Source organism: Tiliqua scincoides, chromosome 7, assembly GCF_035046505.1.
Source record: "Tiliqua scincoides isolate rTilSci1 chromosome 7, rTilSci1.hap2, whole genome shotgun sequence".
NCBI lineage: Eukaryota > Metazoa > Chordata > Lepidosauria > Squamata > Scincidae > Tiliqua > Tiliqua scincoides.
In genome coordinates, this window is record NC_089827.1 from 58779492 (window position 1) to 58805283 (window position 25792).

The following is a 25792-nucleotide window of genomic DNA, read 5'->3' on the forward strand; positions in this document are numbered from 1 at the left end:
TTGGGACTACAGCATTCTTGTTAGTTCAGCTGTGTGTATAGTGAGGAGTGCTTTTTAGCCTGTAGTGGTGAGCAGATCGTTGATCCCAGATCATCATTTTTTTAAAAAAATATCTGACCCAGCCAATCAGTGGTGTAGCTAATGATCATGTAGCCCGGTGCCAAGCTCAAAATGTTGCCCTGGAAGTGATGTCACAACCGGAAGTGACATCATGCCTGGGCTTTTTAAAAAGTGAAAATTGGAACCCACCTGCTCCTCCCAGCAGCTCACCACCCACTTGCTCTGCTGCCTCTCCCCGGTCAGTGGCATAGCTAAGGCATCTATCTGCTGCCTGGGGTCAAAGAAGATTTTGTAGCTCGCCCTTCATGACAAAATCAAATTTAATTAAGTAAATAAATAAAAAAGTTATTGGTTCCACGCTGTATCATAATAAAATCTAATTGGCACTGAGAACAATCAGTCTCATCGGTCGGTTTTGAGTTAAGCAAATCCACTTTTTGTTACATAAGGCAGTTGTGTTTTCATTTTCTGGTTAATTGGCCATAGCTTTTTGATAGAATACAGATATTCCAATGCAATTTCATTGCATTCTGCATTAAATCACCTTTCCAATGATATATAACATGATGGTATTATTCATACATACCAAGATTTTCACAAATTTGGTCACTAGTGTCAAGCTCAGCTTGTTGCACGCCTCAAGTTTGATGCCTGGTGAAACTGCTACCCCTGCACCCCCTTAGCTATGCCACTGCAGTCAACGTGTCTTGGAGATACCCAAATCTTCTTGGCTAATTCCCCCCACCTTCTAGCTGTTTGTCATTGGTACAGGAATGCTTTTATAGCTTTTGTTATGTTTAAAAATGCACTTCATTCCAGGCATTGAACCTGTTTTGAGAAGCCTAAAAGAAATCTTCCATTTTAATAATGTGGAATTACACAAGCAGGGACTTTTGCTTTTCACTGAAATCCTGAAGAGGTAAGGGATTTCAGCGTACCCTCTTATTTTCATGCCTTCAATTTGGAAATGTTTCAAGGGGAGGAAGCAGCTTTTCACTAACATATCTGGGGAAAAGATATCAGGTAGAAGGGGTATGTCTAGAGATAATATCCTAATTTGTATGACTCTCTTAATTAATCAACTTCCTTATGTTTTAGCAAGGAACCTGCTAAACCTGATGAAGTACTGATTAACTCTTGCTTTAGCAATCATGAACATGAAAGTCAGAATTGGTTTATGCAAGAACTTAAGTGTTCTTTTGTCAGCTTTTTGAATGGATGAAGAGCACAACTCCATATGCAGTGTGCCTTGCCTCTTTTAGCCCAGAAGCTAGAGCTCAGGCTAACAACTCAAAAACAAATGACATTGAGTTGTTGCCATTCATTGTGATCTGAAAAAATATGGCATACTATATGATTGTACTTATCACTATAGATTTACTTTGGGAGGGCCTTCTGGAGGTTTGAAGTTAGATTATGAGAACAAAGCCTTGAAATCTAAGCTAACCCCATGAGTAAAGTAGAAACTTGAGATCCATATATTTCAATAGGTGGTTTTTATTGTCAGATAAACATCTGTGTTTTTTTTTTTTGCTTCAGATATGGCTATATACCCAGATATGTGCTTATGGCACTTCCAACTGTTTTTTGATACAGAAGATTTTGCTTGCTTGCAGATTTATGCAAGTTCTGATAGAATCAAATGTGAAAAGCCAGGCAGATAAGTCCAAACCTCTTGTTTGGAAATTTGTGTTTTACTTTGCATATCATGCAGTGACAAACTCATTCATCCCCAAGTGTATGTGGGGGCAGGAAAGCATGGCGCACACTGTGTGATGATGCATACAGCTCAAAATACATGTACTGTATGTGCAATGGTTTATGGTTACATGTTGTAAGAATTTTATGTGATATGTGGCAGTGAATATGTGGCAGTGAATATTACAAGGATTCTAGTTTAAGCATTCATACTTTTGGATTCCAATCTGTACAAAGCCAATATTAAAAAAAAATTGGAGATGATCATTAATGGTGTTGACACTGGAGATCAGGAGGCTTATACGTGGGTAGATGCTTTGTATTGAAAGCTTTTGTTACATCTACACAGCAATTACCCTTGCGTTTCATCAGGTTAGGGACAGAACATGAATGAAAGTAAAAAATGGATAAAAATCAAAGCATAGCCTTACTTAGCTTGCAAATTTATATTGGCCACCAAAAATGTAAATAACCATAGAATGCCACCAAAATGTAAATAACCATAGAATGCATGCAAACCTAAATATACAGAAATAAAAGAAAAATAAACATAAGAATGTCAAGTCACATCATGGAAGGTTGGATGAAATTGGACAAAAGAGAAAAGCACAAAATTTGACATTTGGTTATAACTGAAAACAGCTGAAAGAGCAAAGTGATGAAAGTCAAGGTATTGCTATACATGGCATGTTTCAATTAATCTCTCGGCTACAGTCTCTTAATGTAACCTGAAGCTGCAAGCCAAATCGCCACTTATCAGAAACTTATGGAATGACACGATGCTGGTTTTAAGCCATTTCTGCCCAACGTTGCATATATGCAACAGGGACCAAATGTGTACAGCTGTGGGCTGGGCAGAAATTTAATTACTGATATTGGCACACTAATAATCAGTGATATCAAATAGTATGTAGCAAAAATCTAAAAAGTATTTAATAAGAGGCTACACTTTAAGTACTAGAATATACATTTCTTCTTTTCAGGCAGCCAGTAGAGATTAAATTATTTACAAATATAGCTCTCTTTAAAGATGCCATTAAAGTTCTTTTGGAAGCTGTAAGTTGCCCTGTTCTAGAAGTAGCAGCTGAAGCCATGAAAGCTGTGGCTGCAATTTTGAGGTAAGCAGTAAAGGACTTGATGAGGTTCTTTGAAGTGGCACCCTTATTTTTCACCTGGATATTGATACACAATTCTAGCCCTCTTAATTCTGCTTCTCTTACTTGCTTTCAGCTGCTTTGTCCCTTACAGAATGAACACCCAGGGCCAACAGAACATGGTTGTTCCAGTTTTTTGTTGTATCTGGATGCTTTAGAGTCAAACTAGATGTTATAGCAGAAGTCTAAATAAGAAACTGCTGCAGTCATACAGAAAGAGGGTGGTATATAACAGATTTTTTGAAAAAGAGATTGAAAAAGTGATACATGGTAAAGGAGGCCAGAATAGGTTTTGTATATTTCCCTTCTAGTTCTTTCCCTAAGCTCTTTTTTCCTCAACCAAGTTTCAACACTGTAATTAACCTTGGTTAGACACAGTGGCGTAGCTAGCGAGGGGCGGGGGGAGGTCTGCCCCAGGTTCCAGCCTTGGTGGGGTGACACAACAACTGACCCAACATGGCTAACATCATGGAAGTTAGGAATAACTCCATCATGCTATATACCATTGGATGTGGAATTTCCAGTGGAAGGCAACGCAAAATACCAGAGTGAAGTATCTCCTTTCCATCAAAAATTATGGCCCAAAAATCTAAAAAATGCATGGAGCCCTGCAGAAAGTGAAACCGAGTGATATCAGGCGTTTACTGGCGAGTAGGTGAACTTGCCTTAGTCCATCAGAAAGGGCAGGCTGAGAGGAATCCAACGACACCACAGTTGTTCCTATCCAATGAAAGCAGCCCTCCCAAAAACACCCAAGAAGGAAGTCCCTCCCTCCAAGCAACGAATGTATTGAGCCCTATGAAAAGCAAAAGTAAGCCAAACATTGCGTTTACTCACGAGTAAGCAAATGTGCCTTTGCTCCTGGTCAAGTTAGGCAAAGGGGAATGCAAGGCTAGCTGTATGGTCCCAATCTGATGAAAGCAGAGCTAAACAAATGCTCCAGAAGGCAGCACCCCCCCCCCCCCCCAAAGAATAAAACAGGCTTCAGCTGGTAAGGTCAATTTTTCTTTGTTTTTAGACTTGTAAAGCCAGGTGGGTCCCGATAGTGATATGCTTGAAATATAAGAACTTATACTGGACTGGGCACTGGGGAGGGCTGAAACTCTCACTGATAATTTTTTTTTGGGGGGGGTGTTATTGCAGGCAGGCTACAGAGAAAATTCACTTGGTGAAACGGGGCTGGCTTCCCCTTATTTAATTATTTGTTTTTCTTTAATTTAATTATTTATAATTTATTTTATTTTGCTTGATGATGTCATTTCCAACCATGGCATCACTTCCAGGGGTTCCAGACAGATTGTCATTCTGAAAAGTGGGTCCCAGTGTTAAACATTTGAGAACCACTGCCTTAACTCAAAACAGGCCAATGAGACATCCTGGGGGGGGAGGGGTGACACCCTAGTGACTCTGGAAATCATGGCTTTTAGGAATAATACCATCATTTTATATACCATTTGATGCAGAATTTCATCCATTGCTTGTGGGGAAGTATTCACTGCATTTATTTTCTGGCCATTATTATTATTCATTTCATGTCATGACTATTACTATCTCTCCTTTTCACCTACCTCACAGGGTTGTTGTGAGGACAAAATAAGGGGAGGAACCATGTACACCACCCTGAGCTGCTTAGAGAAAGGGTGGTATAAAAATGTGAATAAATTAATAATTAATATAATTAATTAATATTTAAATAATAATTAAATTATTAATTGATTGATTATGTTGTATGGGGTGACAAATTTATGGGCCCCAGGTATCAAATGACCTAGCTACGCCACTGGTTAGACAGAAAGCCCTTTGAGAAAGTGGCTGTTTAGAAGTAAGTGTCAGATGATGGGGGGGGGGTCAGTATTCCTTACCCACATGCTTTTTCTGTTAAATTGGTTCCCAGAATCTCTGCCATCATCATGTTCAGTTTGGCCCTTGCGTTCTTTGTTTTTGCTGACATCTGCTAGGCTATCTTCCCTGAGGTTTGTTAAAGGCTTCTTCTAAGTTAATTACCTGTTTTTTCTTGCACTTCGCATGACAGAAAGGATCATGTGAGCTTTCCGCCAGTACTATATGGAGAATTAGAGAAGCTGGTTGAAGGTGTACTGAAACAGTGTAGTAACCTTCCACTGCCACCTCCCAACAAGAGGCTCATGGTTAGTCACTGTGATTTTCTTTCCTACTTTCAACAGTTTCAGGACTAGAAGCTGGCTTGGATACTGAAGAAATGGGTGGGTGGCATAAGTTGCTGCAAATGAACAGAAGGGATTCACTGTTAACAATTTGTGAATTCGTGTAAAGGTACTACTGTAAAAGTACTATTCAATGTAAAGGTCGGGTTCTGATTACGAGAAACAGAGGATCCTTAAAAGTCATTTTCTCTCATCTCAACATCACAGAGTCACCCAACAGGTAGACATCAGAACAGAGCGGTTTCACAGCATGGACAGCTCCTGCAGAGTGCCTTTGAAAGTTTCAGAAGTGCTTGTAGGTGAGATTTTTTTTTGTTCTGCTTTGTCAGTCCTAAAGGGGTTCTTAGAAAGATCTGTTGCTGGCTGTAAAGTTGAGCTTAATATGGGACTTATTCATATTTATCTAAACATAATGTGCTAATGAATATGTGTTGTTTGTACATGCAACTGTGGTTGAAGGGGCGTGAACTAAGAATTCCTGCTTTGTGCCTCTAATGGCACAATAGTTCACCTATCAAGGCTCTTCTATATATACTTAATGTCAAGATTTGAGTTATGTATTTGTTCTGCTGTGTTTGTATGGATGCAATCCTAACCAACTTTCCAGCACTGACTTAGCCGCAATGCAGCCCCAAGGTAAGGTAACAAACATGCCCTTACCTTGAGGAGGCCTCCCTGACTGCTTCCCCACTGCATGACGCAGTGCACACCACACTGGTACAGCTATGTCAGTGCTGGAAAGTTGGTTAGGATTGCGCCCCGTATGACATTAAACTTATGCTGTTTGTTATGTATATCACATAAAACTCAGCTAGGTCAGCTAATTTATTTAGCGACTCCCAAACCACGGAGTCTGAATGGTTCCCTAATTATTTACTCAGCTACATTTATATCTCATCCTTCTTCCCAGAAGCTTAGAACAGCATAACTTGTAATAATCCTATAACGCACACTGGCTTGAGATCTTAGATTCCTCTTTACTCCTGCATTCACTGAACAAGTGGAGGAGACATCGGAATCACAGCCACTGATTCCATCACAACCTTTGTGCATTCAGTGAATAATCCAGAGGCAGAGAAAGTGGTCTGAGGGTAGGCTAGTACAGTAGTCAGGTTCTGGAGCTGGCAGATAAGAAGGCAAGGTGATGATCTGTTTGGTCCCTTTCCAAGAGATGAGAAGTTCGTACTGGGAACCAAGCCCAGAAGAGTTTGTATATAGGTTCAACAAGGGCCCTGTTAGCTCTTCAGGTCTCTTTATTCTTCCTAGGCTGTCTGTCTGTGGTTTCCCTTCCTGCCACTTTTAGCAAAGCTTGGGTCAGCCCGGTTCTTAGTTCTTGCTGTGAGCTGCCTTGTTTTAAAGATAGGAAGGTGCCTGAACTTTGCTGCCAGTATACCTTGGTTTAAGACCTCCAGCGCTTTCTGCAATACTTGAGTATCCAGTATTGGAGATCAGACAACCAGATTTCTTTCAGGATGAAAGGATGTTATAGAAATGATGTGGTATAGCTTCTGTCTGACAGCCCTTATGTGTCTTCTTAGGCTAGCTGAAGAATGTCAGAATGACCCTCTGGCTCAAGAGAATGCTTTCACAGCTCCCAACTCAGAGAAAAAGGATACCCTGAAGAGCTTTTCTGAATTTCTTCTGAAGATGTCTGACTCTTTTTGCATTCCCATAGTCATGGTATACTTGCTTCTTACCCCCAAAAGAAAAAAAGAACAGATGCCCCAAATCATATATTCTCTTACTGGTGTTTCTGATATGTTTCAAATAATGTTTTCCAAAGGTAAAATTCTTTTACACAACAGTTCACTGCAAAGGCTTGAATTGACTTTTAAAAACCCTTCTTACCCTATCCTAAATAGTAGGTTGGTCATAGATGCTTGTGGAAAATAAATCTGGCATAAACCGTGGCTCTTACAGAAAACATTGTGACAAAATTTAGTCCCTTAGAAGCAATGATGCCTCTTTCTGCTCCCCACGCCTTCCTGAATTATTAAGTGTATTTTGAATGAGGAGCCCTAAATGTTAAATTAAAGCTATTGAGAACTTATTGTACAACTGAATCCTTTGAACTATTTTGGGACAAGAGTTCTCAATTGAAAGAATTGGGTGTGTTTACCCTAGAGAAGACTGAGTAGGAATGGGCAAACCTGATTGCACTCAGATATTTGAAAAGCTGGCCCATAAAATATGGCAAAGATTGGTTCTCTGTTGCCTCAAAGGGCAGGAATAGGTCTAGTGGACTTAAATTACAAGAGGGTAGATTTTAGTTGAACATTAGAAAAACTTCTTAATAGTAACAGCAGTTTGGCAATCTGTAACAAGGGAGGGTAAGTTCTCCCTTGCTGGAGATCTTCATGCAGAGACTGGATAGCAATTCCTTGAAGACGCTCTAGATTTTCTGCATTAAGCAGGAGGTTGGACTAGATAATCTACAAAGGCCTCTCCATGATTCGGTGCATTAGACTAGATCAGTGTTTCTCAAATTGTGGGTTGGGACCCACTAGGTGGGTCACGAGCCCATTTCAGGTGAGTCCCCATTCATTTCAATATTTTAATTTTAATATATTAAACTTGATGCTACCATAGTATGTGACTGCATTTGGGGAAATGTTACAGACCTGTACTTTTAACAAGCTACTATGTATATTTTAACAATGATAGTAAATGGGTAAGTGTGGGTAGGATTGCAGCCTAGGATTGTTAAAAAATTTTCCTGCTTGATGATGTCACTTCCAGTCATTACCTCACTTCTGGTGGGTCCTGACAGATTCTTATTCTAAATAATGGATCCCAGTGCTAAATGTGTGAGAACCACTGGACTAGATGATATATTTTGGCTTGGGATGATGTCTATCAATTTCATTAAAAGATTCCTCATTTCTCCTCTAAGCTGTTTGTTTCTTTCTGGAACAGGAAAAGCATGTCTGTTTCCTCTTCCTGCAGAAATATTCTGAAAAGGCTGTCTGCCCAGCTCTCATGGAAGTTTTCATCTCAACTCTCAGCATCCTGTTCAATATTGTACCAGATGTGTGCAAAGCATTCTCCATTAAGTTGGGTAAGAATCACTGCAACAGGACATACTCTGTAGAAGACAGTAGTCTGCCCTCCCCCCCCTGCATGCACTGGGGATATGTTCCCCTGCTACTGTGGATAGCAGCAGTGAACCCTAAAGTTACTGTGGAGCTGCAAGGCATTCTGGGACATGATGCTAACTTGAAGCAGTTCACTAATTCCCCCCTCCCCATGTAAATGATGTATCTGTCTCTTTGCAGCTCTCCTGTTGCTGTCTCCTGTCTCTCTTTGTCTTCTGTGCTGTTAGTGAGCAGGGCAAACACATCATTTGAGGGATGGGGGGGGGGATAAGTGAAACTTTGGATAAGGAACCTGCAGATGTGGGGGAGCTGCTGTATTTAGAATTATGCTGTAGAATTTGTTGCTGCTACATGTTAATGAGACAGGAAACTTTAAAAAGCCTAATAAAAGATTGAGCAACTGTAGAGTAGATGTGTTAAATATTGCATTCTCAATTGCCCATTAAATCTTAGACATTCCAGAAGGTGAGGCATGAAATCTTGTTCCTGCAGCAGGGTATACTCTGAGAACCAGTCACAATATTTAAAGCCTAGAAATGTATTTTACAATAGATCTTGAAATGGTTATTCTTTTTTTCAGATAGGCTTGCCTGAATTTTCCTCATACTTAGAGGTGTTTCAAAAGGTGTTATTTACCTTACTCAGAAGGAAGCCCATTGTGTTCTTTAAGACTTAGGGTGTAAACTTATCTTGCTCATCAGAAACAAATACCTCCTACTCATACTGTATTTCAAAGCTGTGTTGTTGAAGATTTCTTAACTCAAACGCTTCTATCAGCACAATTGTCCTTATCTTTAGCATCTTCTTCTTTCATCCGATTGAATCTGGAGCTGAAGGCCCAATTCTGCACTGGACAAAGGTATTAAATGGGATACTAAAGCCAACTCTCATTCTCACTGCCTTCAAATATTGTATTTGTTTTCACCTTTTGTATGTTAACCTCTAGAAATTCCAGTGTATTTTGTTACTTTGCCCTTCCACTGAGGTGACATAGGAAATGTATAATTTTCAAAGTATACAAGATTCATTTTTGAATGTTCTTGAGATGCCAAGTAAAGTATATGAGGGGGTACAATTTTTAATGCCTTAAATTTGGCAATTTTACAGAATAATGCAGTATTGGGTCAAAGAAAATTCTTTGACCAAGATTGTTCTACCTGATTCTCATTTTACATAATTTATTTTCTCCTTCAAGTAACCCTGCCTTGAATCAAGCTTGTTCCAGCTTTCTCCATAGCATTTGCCTTGGTCTTTATTCATCCTATGAGAAGATGATGGTGGCTTCTTCCCAAGAGGGCAAGTGTGACAGGGTGATTTTTTTGTGTGTGGTTTCCAATAACTTCTGATATACAGCAATATGTCCAGGAGTAAAATTTGTGGCATGAAATTGGAGAAAGTATTGTCTACTGATGGGTTTTCTAAAGGCATTAAAATTTTGCCTAAAATGGCTTACATTTGAAATTGAGGTTTTCGTCTCTCCTGTATGGGCCCACTTTCCAACCTGTGAAACTGCTGAATGAACTCATTGTGATCACCTTATGGGCTGATGATCTTATTTGAGTACCAGGACAAAATGATCAATTAAGAATATTTTATATGCTTTTTCTTTTATGGGATAAAGTAGAATAGCGTGGCAATGTTACGGAAGTATAGAATATGCTGCCAGTGTTCTATTTTTCTCCTAGAGATAAATGGACCCTGACATTCTAAACCAACAAATTGCTGTCTGAGTTTGTGTGCTTCTTTGTCTTGTTGTCTTTCTGGTTTTTCCCTTAGTTATTGCTCTATCAGAACTCTTGCAGAGGAGTCTGCCCCAGTTAAACTTCAGGGTATTGGAAAGTCTCAGCCTGTTATCCGAGACTCCAGATTCCTTCTCTTTAGATGAAACTCTTCGTAGTCATCAGTATAGCCTCCTACTTCTTTTTTACTTTGCTTTTAGTCAAGAAGACAGGTGAGTGAAATGGCATGAGCAGGAATAGCTCATATCCCAGGAAATCAGTGGGTGAGATCAATCAGCTTAATTTAAAAAACAAGAAATAATCTCTTGCTGTCAGATTTGTTCCAGAAGCAGAACTGTTCTTGGCTATAAGAAGTTTTCTTCTTTCACTTCAAGACCAAGGAGACTGTCCACCTCCATATGTCTTCAAAGCTGTTTTGTACCTTCTTGCAATCTGTCAAGATGAGACTAACACTTTAGACTTGGTAAATGCACTGACTTAGTAGCTGATGTCTTGACCAGCTTTTAACATTTAATCTACCGCGTTTCTGGAGACTTTATATTGATAGACCTTTCCAAACAATTAAAAATGTCTGGGTTTTTTGTCTTAGTGCTATTAACCTACATACAGCACCAACAACTCACCATTTTTGTGTAGTGGATGTGAAAGTAGTCATATGGGGGAGTAGCAACCCTTCTGCTACTTCTGTCTGCAACTTTTTTTGTAAGTGGGAATGGATGAATTCTTTGGCTTTGGATAGTACCTACCCAGCAAGAACATCCACAATAAAGTTTCTTGAATAGTGGGACAGTACAAGGGGAATGCAAGTGCTGAATGTCTGCTTTCAGCGCTGTAATAGCACACTTGTGGAATGCACAGCCTGCAGGAACACAACTTATAGCCTGATCCTAACCTGTGCTGGAACAGGCAGGCCAGCTGGCCAGCCCTATATACAGTGCGGGGCTGGCTGTGGCACAAGTTGGAGTAAGAGGAATGAACTTCCCTTACTTCATATTGCTCTGCAGCCAGCCCTATGGGGCTACTTGGATTTGTGTTAGCGAAATTGCTGATGCAAATTCTAGTGGCCCAGGTTGGGCTACCCAGCTGGAAACTGGGGTTTGGAATCCAGCTTAAGTGCTGGAGTCCAGTCCCACCCCCTTCCTGGGCCAGCCTGCTCATAATAATAATAATAATAATAATAATAACAACTAGGTATTTATATACCGCCTTCCTGGTCATCGGATTACTCCTCTGACTTTATTCAAGGCGGTTTTCATAGGCAGGCATTAATCCCTCAAGGGGATTTTTACAATCATAGAGGTTTTCTCTTTCAAGAACCAACAACATTTCAGAATGGATCTTCCTGGGTTGGTCCCGCTTTTGGCCTCCAGTTCTCCCACGCAGGCTGACAAGCAGCTCCATCTCTCACATGGAGGGCAGCCAAGACGCTTCTTGCTCACACCAAGAGCAGGTGGAATCACTCAGCTCAGCTTGTCAGCTGCTTCAAGGTCTCGTCATTCTCAGCCGTTCAGGGAGCTGCCAGTGTCCTCGAACTGGCGACCTTCCGATGTTATCTTCAGGCTAACGGAGGCTCTACCCTCTAGACCAGACCTCCTGCCCATTGGCCCTCCCACCCCCCTGCCCCAAAATGCCATTGTTCTGCCCTCCCTCCACCCTCACCAATCCCTTCCCCCATGCTGGCTGCCCTCAGCCAACCCAACCCTGTTTTGGGCAGCTTGAAGGCTGGATATAGCCTTTGCGGGCCAGCACGTGTCCTTGTGCCAGACCTGCCAACTCTGAAGGAGGCGCAAACATGCCTTACAGCACTTTTGTGACAGTATTGGGTTGGTGCAAGGGACTTGTGCTGACTCAAGAGTGCTCAGAATTGTGCTCTTAAACACAATCTTCACAAAATGTTCGAATGTGGGGAGAGAGGTAATGTTGCCTGACAGTAGTGATTTCAGAAGTGCTATACAGAAAATATAAATAATCGAGTACCCACAACAGGAACACTAGGTGGGGTTAGAATTGCATTGCATTTTTCCAGCAATAAGATGTTGGAGTTTGAACCTTAGGAAAAATGCAATATCCCTACACAAAAGCTCTCCCTCAGGTGATTATTCAGATCCAGGTGACAAGTAACAACTGCACATGTATTGTATGAAAAGAATATTGTCTGGAAAGTCCTGATGATGGCTAAGAAATCATAGAATTGGGAAAAATTGTAGGCAGTTATTTACCTTGTTTATCTCTACATCGTTTTTAATTCAAAATTTTGTGCATGTGGATTTTTTTTATTCTTACAAAAATGTGATTGCCTATTCCTGAGGCAGTTGACTTAATATGCTTCACATTTCCTTTTCCATAGCTGAACAGAACCTTGAACGGCTTACCATTTTGATGACTTTTACCAATATTATGTACTGTTTGTATAGTTATAATATCTAAGGAGGGATTATAAATGCACGTATTCCAGATCATTTTGATTTCTGAATTATAGTCTCCATCTTGGCCTCTTCTGATGTTATTTTTGTCCCTTCTCTACAAATTTAGGTTTCACTTTCTGCTATTAGGAGGATTCTGGATGTTATCTCTGATTTCAGCCAAGTATATATCCATCATCCGCTGCTGCTTAAATTCTTTTTACACTATCCTGAACTTATGGGAAGATTTGGTCACTGCATCCTCCAACTCTGGTTTTCCTGTGAAGACTACAACCAAAATGAATCTGAAGATGCGGACACAACACTTTCTTCTGAATTTTCTGACTCCTCAAACAACCTTAACAGTTTGCTTTGCATGCTAAAGTGCAACCCCAGTGCTTTACTTGTCTTGTTGGTATGTAGTTTTTTGTTTTGTTTTGAAATGAATACAAGACCACCATGTGGTGGCTGTTCAGAAAATCCCTTGACCATCCACTCAACTACTGTTATGAACAAAGGTTTTTTTCTGGATTGAAGGGTAGTCTTATGCAGTGGTCTTCAATTAATGAAGAGTTGGGACTCCAATAAACCCCATCCTGCAATGTGGGACCACCTTCAAAAGCCCAATGAGTAGGCAAATTAGCTTTCATGAGTTCCTCTTCTTTTGCCAACCCACTGATGCACATTGCTACTGTGACTGTGAGTCCTGAAGACCCGGCAGCTGGAAACCCTTCACCAGTCCTCTTTGCCCTTTCCCCTAGCAGCCTTCAGAATCAGGGTGGGAAGAGGGTTGCCAGCTATCAAGCCCTTGGCAGTTAGAGCTGCTTCTCAGGGGGGAAGGGGGACTTTCCCTCAGCTGTTCTTCTCCCCTCTCAGGAGCTCTGTCTTCCCTCATCACTGGCCTTCTTTATCTCCTCCTCCCCAGGGCCTCATTAGGTCCCACAGACTGCCTTATCTCCTGCCTGTCCTTCCATCCCTACCTCTCAGTGCCTGTCCATGTAGTGCTGGGCTGTGGCTACTGCTACTGGCTAGAGATGCCCAGGCAGACTTTTTGGGTTTGTCTTGGCCCACACATGTCAGTGCTGGCATGCTTGTTCTGTCATTTGGGGGAGTAATTCCTGGTGTTGGGATTTTGAACTACTTTCCTTTCAGGATCTAATCTGTCTGGGCACCAAGGAAGTGGCTCACAAAGTCTTATTGACACTGAAGACTTTCCTGAAGAGAAATGAGGACATCCATCTCTGTGATCTTCTTCGAAGCCAGTTTCTACAGATTCTGCAGAAGCTTCTGGTAGAAAACAGTTCCAGCATTTCACAAGGTGAATAGAAACTTGCCTTTAGGAACAAGAAGTTCTCATTTGGTGCTGAATGTCCCAAAGTGATGGTAAAATGCTACTCACTGGAGTTCTTGGCCCAGTCTTTCCTTGTTTTTGTATATCTGAATGAGATGAAATATTGAGGCTGCAACCCTAAATGCACTTTCTAGAGAGTAAGCCCCATGTAACAAAATATACAATGGTACTTCCAAATTAAATTTATATAGCATTGTGTTGTGAGCCTAGGACTGTCTTTTGAATTTAAAGTTCTTGTCTACATTCATGACTCATATGGGATCAGTGTAAGAGGAAGGGTTGAAGTACAGTTTTATGATACAGTACTAACAGTATTTATATACCGCTTTTCAACAAAAACATTCACAAAGCTGTTTACAAAGAGGAAGAAGTACTGCTACTTTTGCTTTGATTAGAAATGATGTGGTAGGAAGGAAAGATTTGGTGCTGATGCAGCTTCTTTCACAGTGAAGCAGGATCATACCCATCTTCAGTGCCAGTTTTACAGCTCAATCAGGGCAAACTTTGAACTCATTACTATAACCACACTTGTCAACTGTGTAAATGATTTATCAGCTATACATCTTTGCTCATCTGATATGCAACGAAGAACCTGTGGTAACATTGTCTGGGTTTCACATTTGATGTTAAACCAACCACCTGCTATAGTGCAGACATGACCTGAGTACCTATTTTAAGTACAGTCATATGTTATTAAATCCACAGACACTTTGTTAGTTTAATCAAAGCTTTCCTTTGCTGTTAGCTGGACACAATGGCTCTTTAGCTCCTTAGATTAAAAAGAAAGAAAATAAACACACACTAGTTTCTGGTTCATGGGTACTCAAAGAGAGCGTGTATGCACCATGTGTGCAGAAGAGAAGTAGTTCCAGCAACATTGGTTTGTAACTTCAATGTCAATGCAGAGGCTATTGAGTAATTTTCTTTCGTATGTATTCTAAGTAAATCAGACCCTGCCAGTTTTGTTGAACCTCCTCTTCCTGGTACAGTTGAGGCATGCAACAGAGAGAGAGCTGGACAGCACAGATTTCAGATTGCTTAATTTGGGTGAGTTTCTGAATTTGTCTGGTTTACAATTTAGTAGATGGGCTCAGGGCTTAATTGCCATAGTGTGGCATAGTGCCTAAGAGTGTTGAACTAGGACCAGTGAAACCAAAATTCACATTCCAATTTAGCCTTGTCACTCATTGGGTGACCTTGGGCAAGCTGAATCTACCTCCCAGGGCAGTTGTGAAGATAAAATAGGGAAGATGACCTTGTATGTTGCCCTGATCTCCATAGTGGAAAAGAGGAATAAGCATGTAGCAAGTTATACTTAAGATTGTGTGTGTGTGTGTGTGTGTGTGTGTATAACTTGCCCTGAAGCCAGTTTGGCAAATGATCTAGATTGTCTGTTTCCTATATAATGTATATCTACTGATAGCAATGGAATGCTGGTTCAACTATATACTAATGAGGTTTTGTGGCATGTGTGTTAATTAGGGTGCACAGTGTCAATCTTCATGGCAGAATTTCTTGTGCTCATTGTTGAAGCAGATGGTCCTTGTTGGTGTTTGTGACCGTATTACCCACTTGCTTGATTGGTGGTCTAAGCTGGTATAGTTGTTCTGTATCTGTATCCCCAAGATATGACACATTAGAATCTAAATATTGGGAACCTCTATTCTGCAGTCAGCAGTTTGTCTGGAAAATGCAGCCCAACAGACTTTGATATCCTACAGCCATCCCTGAATTTCCTGTACTGGAGTCTTCAGCAGTCAACACTCTGTAATCAGCAAAAAGGTAAAGATTTAAAAAGTGATACTTCCGATTGCTTGGGGACTTGATGTAATTCTAGCAGCACCTCCCCCCAATACTTATCCTTGGGGAGGTTATACATGTTCAGCATGTGTAATGGAAATTCATACAACGTAAACCAAGTTTGAAGTAATATATGTCTCTTTTACTGTTTACATACATTGCACAAGTGCCAGGGAAACTCTGGTAATTGCACCTCCCTCCTGCATGATGAATATATGTATGTAGCCTTTTCAAATGCAAGCATATAAACTGAATGTGTACACATGATGTAATGTGTGAAGCAGTCCTAAATATTTGATGGGTAAACAAAATGCACTCAGCCCATGCCTTCCAATATCTAACCATCAAAGACAGGGAGCTACCTGTGAAAGGGAAAGCCTACCTACAGTTTCCTCAAAGGCTTGAGGTTTCCTCAGAGGCTTGATGATAAAGGAGCCTCTCACCTGCTTCTTCGTTTTATATTTTTAAATATGTATAAATTCAAATGTTGGTCTTTAAAATCTCACTCAAATACATATTTTAAAATATGCATAATTTTAAAAACACATATGCAGATTTAATTGTGGATTTCCATCAACAATGCTTACCCACAAAACCCTTAAGAAAGGAAGAGCCTAAATACAGTTTCAGAAAACAGTTTGTGGTGCATTTATTCTTTTTGAAATTTAAAATGCTGAAGTTTGGGGGTTTTCTGCATGATTACCTGTAGATAATAAATACGCAAAGTTTTGTTTTTCTAGCCTGTGGAAAAAAAGGAGGCGGTGGGTAGGTAACGTTTAGGTATATTCAAACACCTGCTAGTGTATAATATTGTTTAGCACAGTATATTAAACTTGCTAATATATATGTCATGCAGAGATTGAAAGATAACCCCTGGATGGTCCAAAATCTCAAGATTGTGTCTGTTTATTTGGGGGGGAAGCCATGCTGTGATTTCAGTGGCTGGTCCTAATTGGTACTGACTTGTGTCTCTCTTAACAGCTGACTTCCTGTTGTACCACTAGTTTCAAATGTCTTGTCAGACCTTTTCTTTCTTTACAGTGGTGGCTATGTTGCTTTCTAATACATTTTTGCTAGAGCTTCTTGAGAAAGTTCTCTGGCTCACTTGGATGCCGACTTCTCCTGCTGAACCTGCTTTCCCTTCATCCAATGAAGCATTTCTCTGCTCTGCTTGGCTACTGACTGCTTCCCTCTTGGCTCAACAACATATTTACAATACAGAGGTTAGAAACTCTGTCAGATTTGAACCTATGCTGTCAAGGGAAAAATCTGGTATAAATAAATGGGAAACAGAATTCTTCCTAGACATACTTCACAAGCAGAGGTGTGATCAAGCTAAAGTTGTGCATTTTTAACTTCCCATTATTGATTATCTAACTTATCTATCTCTACCATGGTGATGACTGATATAGTATATCATCCTTTAGGATTATTTCAATTCAGTGGCTAAACCAGTTTTTCAAATCCCAAACTACTTTATTACTTAACCTACCTGTGTTATATGTGTAAAGGAGGCAATTCATATCACAACGAGGAGCTTAGGAAGCAGCTGATTCAAGGTGTGCTCAGTAGTTACTAGGGAATTTAAACTTTCATTTATGAATTGGAAGATGTTTCATAAGTATTGGCAAGCATAAAACTGAATAGATAGTTGGAATCTGACACTTGTGAATATGAGTGAGTCATGCCATTCCCTAATCCTCTGAAAGGATACAACATTTTAGAAAAGAGAGCTGGTCCATTCATTTCAGTAAAGTGTTAATAATGAGGATGAATCTAAAGCATAGTTGACTGTGTGTGTTCCCTTATTCTGACCTCAGAGGTTGGTGAGTGTGGGTGGAGTGGGGGCCTCTGCAGAATGCCATAACTGGATAATCCAGGGGATAAAACAAATGAATGCAAGTCCAGTGTGCTGGGCTTTAAGGGGTGGCAATCTGGACAAAGAAAATACAGCTGGCTCTCTTTCCATTGGGGTCTGTCTGTCTCCCTTATTTCACACACATGCAAACCCTTTCTCTGATTCATTTGTGAAAGGTTCATCATATAATCTGTCTGGATGTGGACAAGGTCTTCAGTGCAGTAACCTTCAGGAAGAAAAAGCCCAAATTATTCTTTGGTAGGTGACATCTTTGCCAACATCATTTTAAGGCTAGGACAGGGGTGCTCACACTTTTTTGGCTCGAGAGCTACTTTGAAACCCAGCAAGGCCCGGAGATCTACCAGAGTTTTTTTTACAATGTTCGCGCCATCATAACATATAACATTTATGTGTACAATGTATGTTGGTGTATCTTGAGCCCCACTGAGTATAACAGGACTTACTCCTGAGTAGACATGCCTAGGATTAGGCTGTGAGGCTGCAATCCTAGCCACACTTACCTGGGAGTAAGCCCCATTGAGTACAATGGGCCTTACTCCCGGCGTTTCCTTCCAGAGGCACCTGAAGGGGGGGGGTTGGCACTCCGCGATCTACTCATTTTGCCTCGCGATCTACCAGTAGATCGCGATCCACCTATTGAGCACCTCTGGGCTAGGAGATTGCTGGAAGTAAAGGCTCCTTCACGCTTTACTAAAAGGGAAGTCACTTCTGCTTGGAAAATATTTAAGGAACTTACATGAGAATAAGCCCCACTGACTATAATGGAATTTACTTTCAAGTAGACATGCCTAGGATTGAGCTCCTAGTTCTGTATGCATTTTGTCTTATATGAATATATACATTGCTGGGAAGCTGAAGTCATTAGTGGTTTTCACGGTGTTTATGTGTGCATAAGATCAATACTCATGACTATCTACATGCAGTATTTTTATGGTTTCCTACACAGAAGTGTCTTGAAACTGTTTTTACCCCTTTTCCCTTTAACTCTTTTACAATACTCCCTTTTTAATGCTTTTCTTCCCTTAAAAAGAAAACTTATCTGGGTTTCTTAGGACTATACTACATATTTTGTATAATACATGTTGAGGCTGCTTAGTTTCTTTTGTTCTTGTTTTAAATAATTTTGTTCTTGTTTTAAATAATGGGCAAGGCAAAGTGAAACTGGAGTAGTGGCTTCAACTGAAGTCAATGGAAACTCTCTTCCTTCTGTGAAAAGTGTGAGGAAATGCATGATCACAACTGGAACCATAGTGGAGACAATGTATTAAAGTTCTCTACTCCCCTGTCATAGCTTCACTGTACCCCATGCATAGTAGTTTAAGAAGAAAAACAAAACAGAAATTAAGTGGCCATAACTTTGTTATACATAATGTGTGGTGTGGCCCTTAGTGATCACTAGTCTCCCAGCCAAGCATTGCTTAAATTTATACCCACTTCTCTCATTGCTATATCTTCAGGTGCTTTCAGGCTTAGTCCCAAGTGATCTGAAGAGGGAAAATGAAAGCTGAATACATTATAGGTGACTACATGAGAGACTGCAAATCTTAATGTGCTGAATTTTGATGCACTGAGTGCTTGACAGGCTAAACATTAAAATGGATTTAGCTGTATTCTTCTCTAGTGTCCATTTTTCACATTACAAATCACACCACATAAGGTAGAAGTGCCTGAAATGGACACTTCTAGTATTAAATGGATGCTACTGTAAGTGGTCAATTGCCTTTCTAATTTTTTTGCACGATGCTCTAAATGAGAATGTCAGGTTATCAGATTTTTTTCTTTCCTAGACAATGCCCCCTCCCTGAAAAAAAGGTTGAAAAATTAATCTTGACATTCAAGTATGGTGTTTGACTGTTGTGTACATAGCAGTTGCTAATGATAACTGTGAAGTTTGCGATGGGAAGGCTTCTTCTTTACTAATAAATTGGTTTTATGTCCAGTTGGCATCATTCAGTTTCTGAAAGCCTTCTTTAGGCAGAACCTCTCATCCTCCTTTGTGAAGTTTGTTGCTCAGCGTGCAGATGACTGTGGAAGGGAGTTGTTGTCTAAAGAGGATGCCTCCTTGTATCCACTAGCCAAGTGCCATGTGTTGTCCTTGGTCATCCGTCTGCAGAACCTATTAGTCCAGGTATAAGTCTACTGATAATAAAATACTGATTGCCAGAAGCAGCTGTGCTGACCTATGTCAAGTACATAGATAAAAATTTGAGGGGAAAACATGGTCAAGTGCAATTTTTCTTACTTTGCTGCTTTTTAAAAAATAGAACTTCTATAGTGTTTTTGTAACTATGACTATACATATATTTATATAGCTGAACTTTTTTCTCTGAGCAGCATTTTTTAACTCTTTTGATAGTGGAGGAAAAAAGTGTAGTCACTTCCACTGCTACTGTAACTTTAGTGGGATTAATCCTCACTCTTTTTTTATATTTACAGAAAGATTTGTTGCTATCACAATGTGTTATTGGCTGTCTGGAAGTCTTGTTGGAATATCTGCACTCAAAGAACGAGGGCATTGGTACAACTTTCAGCATCCTTACTTGGGTTCACTTTATTAGCTTTGCTTGATTATCTGCGGTATTTGGCCCAGTATCTCCACTAGGAGTGGTAGGAAAGAGTGTAATGGCATATCTGTATTCTGTGAGCTGCACCCTTGTTTTTCAGATGTTCTCTGCCTTATGGCAGGATTATGGGTAGTTGATGATCTCATCTTCTTAAGAAATAGAAAACAGAAGCTTTTAGGAACTTCATTCAGTTCCCAAGAAAGGAATGCAAAACTCTCTTGTCTGTACTACAGTCTGGGCCAGACCTAACAAGATTTGTTTCAGTCAGATCTCACTAAGACAATTTGTTGTGTGAAGAAGTTTGGTAGTGGGTTGTACAGCCTTTTACACAACCTCTGATGTTTGGTGATTGAGGAAGGTGAAAGGCACAAAGGCAGGAGAGTACAAATGTTGCAAAACAATATCATGGCAATAACCATAAAGTCCTTTGGGCAGAGGAATTGTTCAGGCACCTAGTACTGGCTATTATCCTTGTCAAATGTCCCTGCCCTTTAAATCCATTATAATGGAGGGGAGTGGAGAGAAAAGCCATACAAAAGGGATATTACTGGAAGAGAGGATGCTTAATTCACCAAGTATCTCACAGATGACTGACAGCCAGCAGTCTAAATTTGTCTAGGACAAAGACCCTAGAACAGGGGTCTCCAAACTATGGGCCTGGGGGCTCATCCGGCCTGCCACAAGATTTTATCCAGCCCACTGCAGTTTGGTCTTTTTTTCAGAGCATTTGCTAATGTTTGATGTTTTTACTCATTATAGATCATTTTGCAGTTTAAGAATGGCATTGTTTCTTTGCAATTATCATATTTCTCTTTTGTTCTGAATTATATGCTGATTATAATTATCTGCTGATCTGATATATGCTGATATAATAGATCCAGGTAAAGTTTATTCATTCATTTAAATTTCTTTCATTCATTTATAAAACTGATTTTTTTGGCCTGCGAAAATGTGTAAAATATGTGATGTGGCCCTCATACTGAAAAGTTGGAGGCCCCTGTCATAGAAAATAAAAAGGGCTAGGTTTTTGATAAAGGGAAGGCTTTGATAAAGCCTTTGATGAAGGGAAGGCTTTATCAAAGATTCTGAGAGGACTTTAAATAGGACAAATAGTTCTCCAAATTGTCCATAGCCATGAGGAAGGGTGTTTGAAAATTTTTATTTTTTTCACAGATTTCTTGATTTGAAAGGCAGAAAGTTGTGTTAATGTGTTTTTATTATGTGTTCTCATTTTTATTAACACTTTAAAACTGTTCTAGGTAGATGATATAGGTGATATAGTGTCCTCAGATACAGCCACAGTATTATTTCTAACTGGAAAAATAATCTATTTTAATTTCTGGAAAACATTCTGTGGTTTTATTTGGATATTTTAAACACAGAATGGTGATGTGTTGTGTTTTTAACTAAAAAGAACACCTCTAGCCATGAGACATCAAGTATCATTAAAGACAGGTGTGTATTACATTAACATTAAAGCTGTTATATACGGGCATTGATACTAGTGTATTTTGTGATGAGATAAAAGCAGAATAAACTTAATTGAGCAAGTCTGGTACCACGTTTCACAAGAGGCAGAAAATTATATCCCAATGGTCCAAGTTCAATGCTAACTGATGGAGCATTTATTATAGAATTCACATTCTCTGAACACATCTTTTCTTTTCCTTTTTCTTCATACATTTATGTTGTGACGTACAAGCTCAAATCCTAGATGTGACCAACAACTTTGGTTGAATGCTGTATGAGCAACTGCACCTAACTAGGATCTCTTTTGCTAGTTTATTTTTAATCTGTGGTTGGTTTCTCCTAGCATGCCATATTGCCTCACAACCATGGAATAAATTCCTGCTTATCACACTTTTGGATGGTCGCAAGAATTCTTTTCTTGACCCAGAAATTCTCAGACTTATTGCTTTGGTGAGTGTGGGGATTAAATATTGTTATCCTAAAAATGTCTAGTATGTTGTTGCTGCACATAGTGCATTTGTACGTTATATTGCAAATAACAAGTGTGGGCAGCATACAGACAATATGGGGCCCTATGATGCTTCTTGGAACGAAAAGAGACCTGATGCAATTAAGACTTAAGAAGCACTTCTTAAGCACTGAGGCGGTCTCACTTTCTTATCCAAAGCTGCACACTCAATATTTTCTGTATTGGAAGCTTAAAATTCTAACAAAGTTCCATAAAATCATTAAGCTGACAAGATTCAATTGGTCATCTACTTCTGTCTCTTATTCCATTTGAATTGGGATGTAGTTAAACCAAATGCATAATAATTATATTTCTTTAAAAATTGTGAAATATTAAATAAAATATTTAGATATTGCTGTTGTAGGAAAGCTTGTGGCAGCTTATCGTTCTGTTATTAGCAGATTGCTCCCTGGGGCATTTGGTGGGCCGCTGTGAGATACAGGAAGCTGGACTAGATGGGCCTATGGCCTGATCCAGTGGGGCTGTTCTTATGTTCTTATGAGTCTCTACTGAAAATTTAAAATGTAATTTTTATTACTGGATGTCTTTTTGTTAAGTTTATAAGGTATGGCAACACTAGGATTATTTCTCAGTGTGAGATTAGCAGTATACTTGAGGAAGCAGCAAAATTGTCAGAGATTTCTGATGTCACAGTTGGTGCTCTTCATTCCTTTCTTGTTCAGGTGAGTGCTTGGAGAAGGTAATTGGGCAATAGGGAACAGTAGTTGAAAGTGAATTATGGTTCTTTCAGCTTTTCCCCTTTCTTGCCAGTTTGGCTTCTTTGAAGTATAGCTTGTAGAGGTGTTTGTTTCTGGTGAGTAAGACAGGGTTATAGCCTGAGTCTTATTGAACACAATGGGCTTAATTTGGAGTAGAGTAAATCATACTATTTTCAAACACCTCTAAGTTTAGGTACAGAAGGCTAATTTTGTACCATACATCTGTTTCTGGAAGACTTGTACTGTGAAACTCTCCTTTGTAGGGTTGTGCTGTTGCCTTCTTTCCCTTTCTTCCTCTTGGCTCATAGAACAAATGAAATAGGATTGTGCCTGTACAAAGATCTTGAAATTTATTCTAACTGTGCTGGCCTTACCATGAAGCATTTGCTTTAGGCAGCAGATTCCAGGTTTGGTGCTTTTTGTTGTGTTGTAACCTCCAGGATCAATACAGATAATTTAAGATGTAATGTTTTTTAATGGAGATGAGAAGTGAATCTTTTCGCTTCAGGTACAAAAATGTCTGTAGCTGGCAGTGATGACCAAAATACATATTACCTTAAATCTGTCTTTAGAAGATGGATTAAAAGCAGGAAATAGATGAAGCAGTCCTTTAAAGCTCCGGACAACTATGGTGGTGGTGGGGAGGTGTGATTTGGTGTCAGAGTGCAGCATGTGGTTAGGGATTAACAGTTTCCCCCTCCAGAATCCTTGTGCCAAGATCATGCAAATATTTCTGCAAATAGCACTTCAGGAAGCTTTTTTGGTGTGAAAACAGCAGAGGAGGAAAGCATGTATAAGAGAGAACTGGATGAATGAAGTGGGGGGGCAGGGAGCTTAACCTCTGTTAGCTGTGTTCATCAAGTTTATTAGTACTGCAGCAAGCTAGAATTGGAGGATGGAGAGACGGGGTTGCATCACACTGTCAAGGTGCAGCAGTCATCTAATTTGGAGGCTGTGCATCTAGAAGTTAGAGACCAAAACAGATCAGGAGTTCTATAGACCCACAGTAGTTAGAGCTGGAAGACCATGTTTTCTTCATATCCATGGTGATACTTATCACAGGGTTTGGAAGAGATGAACAAATTTGTTAATTATTCCTTTAATGCCTTTCACTTCAATGTTAGCTTCAAAGTGGGAAATGTCAGGTGAATGCAGCCCAAATAGCATCTGTCCAAATCTTGCTGGAGAACCTTCCATCAACAAGCAGGATTCAGCGGACCAATCCAGGTTTGGTGTATCCTTTAGCAGGATGTGTGTGAAGTTATTGGAGTGAAATACAGGCCACTGTCTAGCTGGGCCTGATGTTTAAGCCAGGTTTGCTATCTTGGGACACGTTTCACAAAGAAGAGAAGTTTAAATAGAATAGTTAAACTACTTGTCTTTATGATTTTGGCCTTTTAATGATTTGGGTTGAGACACAATGTGATGTAAAAAGTGAACATGAGATATAAAGGAATAAGATATTGTAGCAGTTTTTAGTCTCAATGTCGGATGTAGTATGCATCAATTTGGAACAGCAGATACTGATTTTCATTTCTTTCTTTGTTTTTTCTTTGCTTGTAGAGTACATTTGTACTAGCAAGTTACTTTTAGAAGCACCTCTATTGTTACACACTTCATAATGGTAATTTAGTATTAAGTTCATCAGTAGTTCCCAGCATATGAGGAGAAACAGTAGGAAGTATGTAATTCTGAAGTTTGGAATAAATATTTATGTGCTAAACAGAGTAGAAACTACAGAAGTTAATTATGTAATCCTGATAATGTTAAAGTAGGCTTTTGCTATAATTGAAGGTATCCTAAAGCCTTCTGCTCACAGTGTGCTATTGAGTAATGCTAATATTAGGAACAGCACTGTGCAATCAAAGCACTGACCAAGGTAGTGATTAACAGTAATAATTGATTCAGTAGGCAGGAATGCTTTGAACATTTTCTAAAGTAGCTCCCCCCCCCTTTTTTTTTTACTAAAGGAAAAGCTGATAGGAAAAGTAGGATTTGCACCCTGCTGCACTCAAGCCCAAGTTCCTCTTATCTAAAAAGGAATAAAATTTAAGAGTTGAATTGTGGGATAAACGTAGAAGCTGTTAGCTGAAAAGAATATTTCTGAGGTACATTAAGAGAAATTTTCCACTCTGTCCTCCCCAACACTTGCTGCAGTATTTTATGTGAGAGAATGAGACTGCAAGCCTATATTGTACACACTTTCCTGGCAGTAAACCCCATTGAACACTAAAGGAACTCTGAACTTTTTTTTTTTAACTCAAGTCTTCAAATTCAGATGTCTTGGAGGAGTGGCTGTGTCTCTCTCTCACATCAGAGACTAAAATGATAAAGCAAACAGCGATGAACAGAAAAGATACTAACGGATGGATAAAACCAACTTGCCTTTACACTTTCCAGTTGGAGGACTTAGAGAAGGAATATAATACAAGTGATTAGAACCAGAAGTAAAAAATGATTTAGTAATCTATTTAGTACTTGAAAAATAAACTTTCACATTAAAAACGTTAGAACTGTTTTCTTTCTTTCTTGGAATTGGCTTAATTGTGAACCATGGATTTTTCAATGTTATTTTTAGTTCTGATACTGATAAATTCTCTGAGGGTTTGACCTCAGTAAGCAGTCTATTTTTCATATTCAGAACTGTGAGTCATGGTTTTAACTAATGCAAAGCCATACTGTGTTTTATGCAGATAAGCAATTTTGCGAGAAAGCTGTTGTGGATCAAGGATTTTCTCATGAAATTCGTGGTCAGGGCTCAGTAATATTTTCCCCTCTCACTGTTGGAAGTAGCAATAATGGCACTGTTCTCAACCATTGGTTCAAGAGTTGAGTATTCCCTAAAAACTTCTAGCTAGGACACAATTCTCATATTTTTGTGACTATGCTGAAAAGGCTCTATAGTGCATTGATTTTTAGGATGGTTTCACTTACATTGTGTATCTTTTAGTCAGGACTATATATTTTAAATAGATGTACTGACTTCATTTAATGAAATATGCTTAAAGTTATCACTTGCCATCCCAGATGTTACATTGACTAAAACAACTAGGCACTTCACAAAAGTTAAAAGTGAAACTGACCTACCCTTAAGTTTACAACAATCAAAGATGAGACACATAGAAAGAAAAGGGAAAGTACATTACAATGGGTAGGAGAAGAAATCAGTC

General features: G+C 39.5%; 1 protein-coding gene across 1 annotated transcript in view; it reads left to right on the forward strand.

Moving 5' to 3' along the window:
- MEI1 (meiotic double-stranded break formation protein 1) overlaps positions 1 to 24946 on the forward strand; it is a 34294-nt gene extending 9348 nt beyond the window's left edge. The window contains exons 6-27 of the mRNA XM_066634203.1: positions 880 to 979; positions 2742 to 2876; positions 4945 to 5059; positions 5303 to 5394; positions 6634 to 6775; positions 8042 to 8153; positions 8989 to 9049; positions 9386 to 9486; positions 9967 to 10141; positions 10245 to 10392; positions 12462 to 12746; positions 13484 to 13649; positions 14625 to 14729; positions 15354 to 15464; positions 16524 to 16705; positions 17517 to 17598; positions 19302 to 19489; positions 19798 to 19879; positions 21739 to 21845; positions 22461 to 22586; positions 23747 to 23856; positions 24901 to 24946. Of these exons, the coding sequence (XP_066490300.1) occupies positions 880 to 979; positions 2742 to 2876; positions 4945 to 5059; positions 5303 to 5394; positions 6634 to 6775; positions 8042 to 8153; positions 8989 to 9049; positions 9386 to 9486; positions 9967 to 10141; positions 10245 to 10392; positions 12462 to 12746; positions 13484 to 13649; positions 14625 to 14729; positions 15354 to 15464; positions 16524 to 16705; positions 17517 to 17598; positions 19302 to 19489; positions 19798 to 19879; positions 21739 to 21845; positions 22461 to 22586; positions 23747 to 23856; positions 24901 to 24946 (2771 nt within the window). The remainder of the gene's footprint in view (positions 1 to 879; positions 980 to 2741; positions 2877 to 4944; positions 5060 to 5302; positions 5395 to 6633; positions 6776 to 8041; positions 8154 to 8988; positions 9050 to 9385; positions 9487 to 9966; positions 10142 to 10244; positions 10393 to 12461; positions 12747 to 13483; positions 13650 to 14624; positions 14730 to 15353; positions 15465 to 16523; positions 16706 to 17516; positions 17599 to 19301; positions 19490 to 19797; positions 19880 to 21738; positions 21846 to 22460; positions 22587 to 23746; positions 23857 to 24900) is intronic.
- Positions 24947 to 25792: the final 846 nt, after the last annotated feature.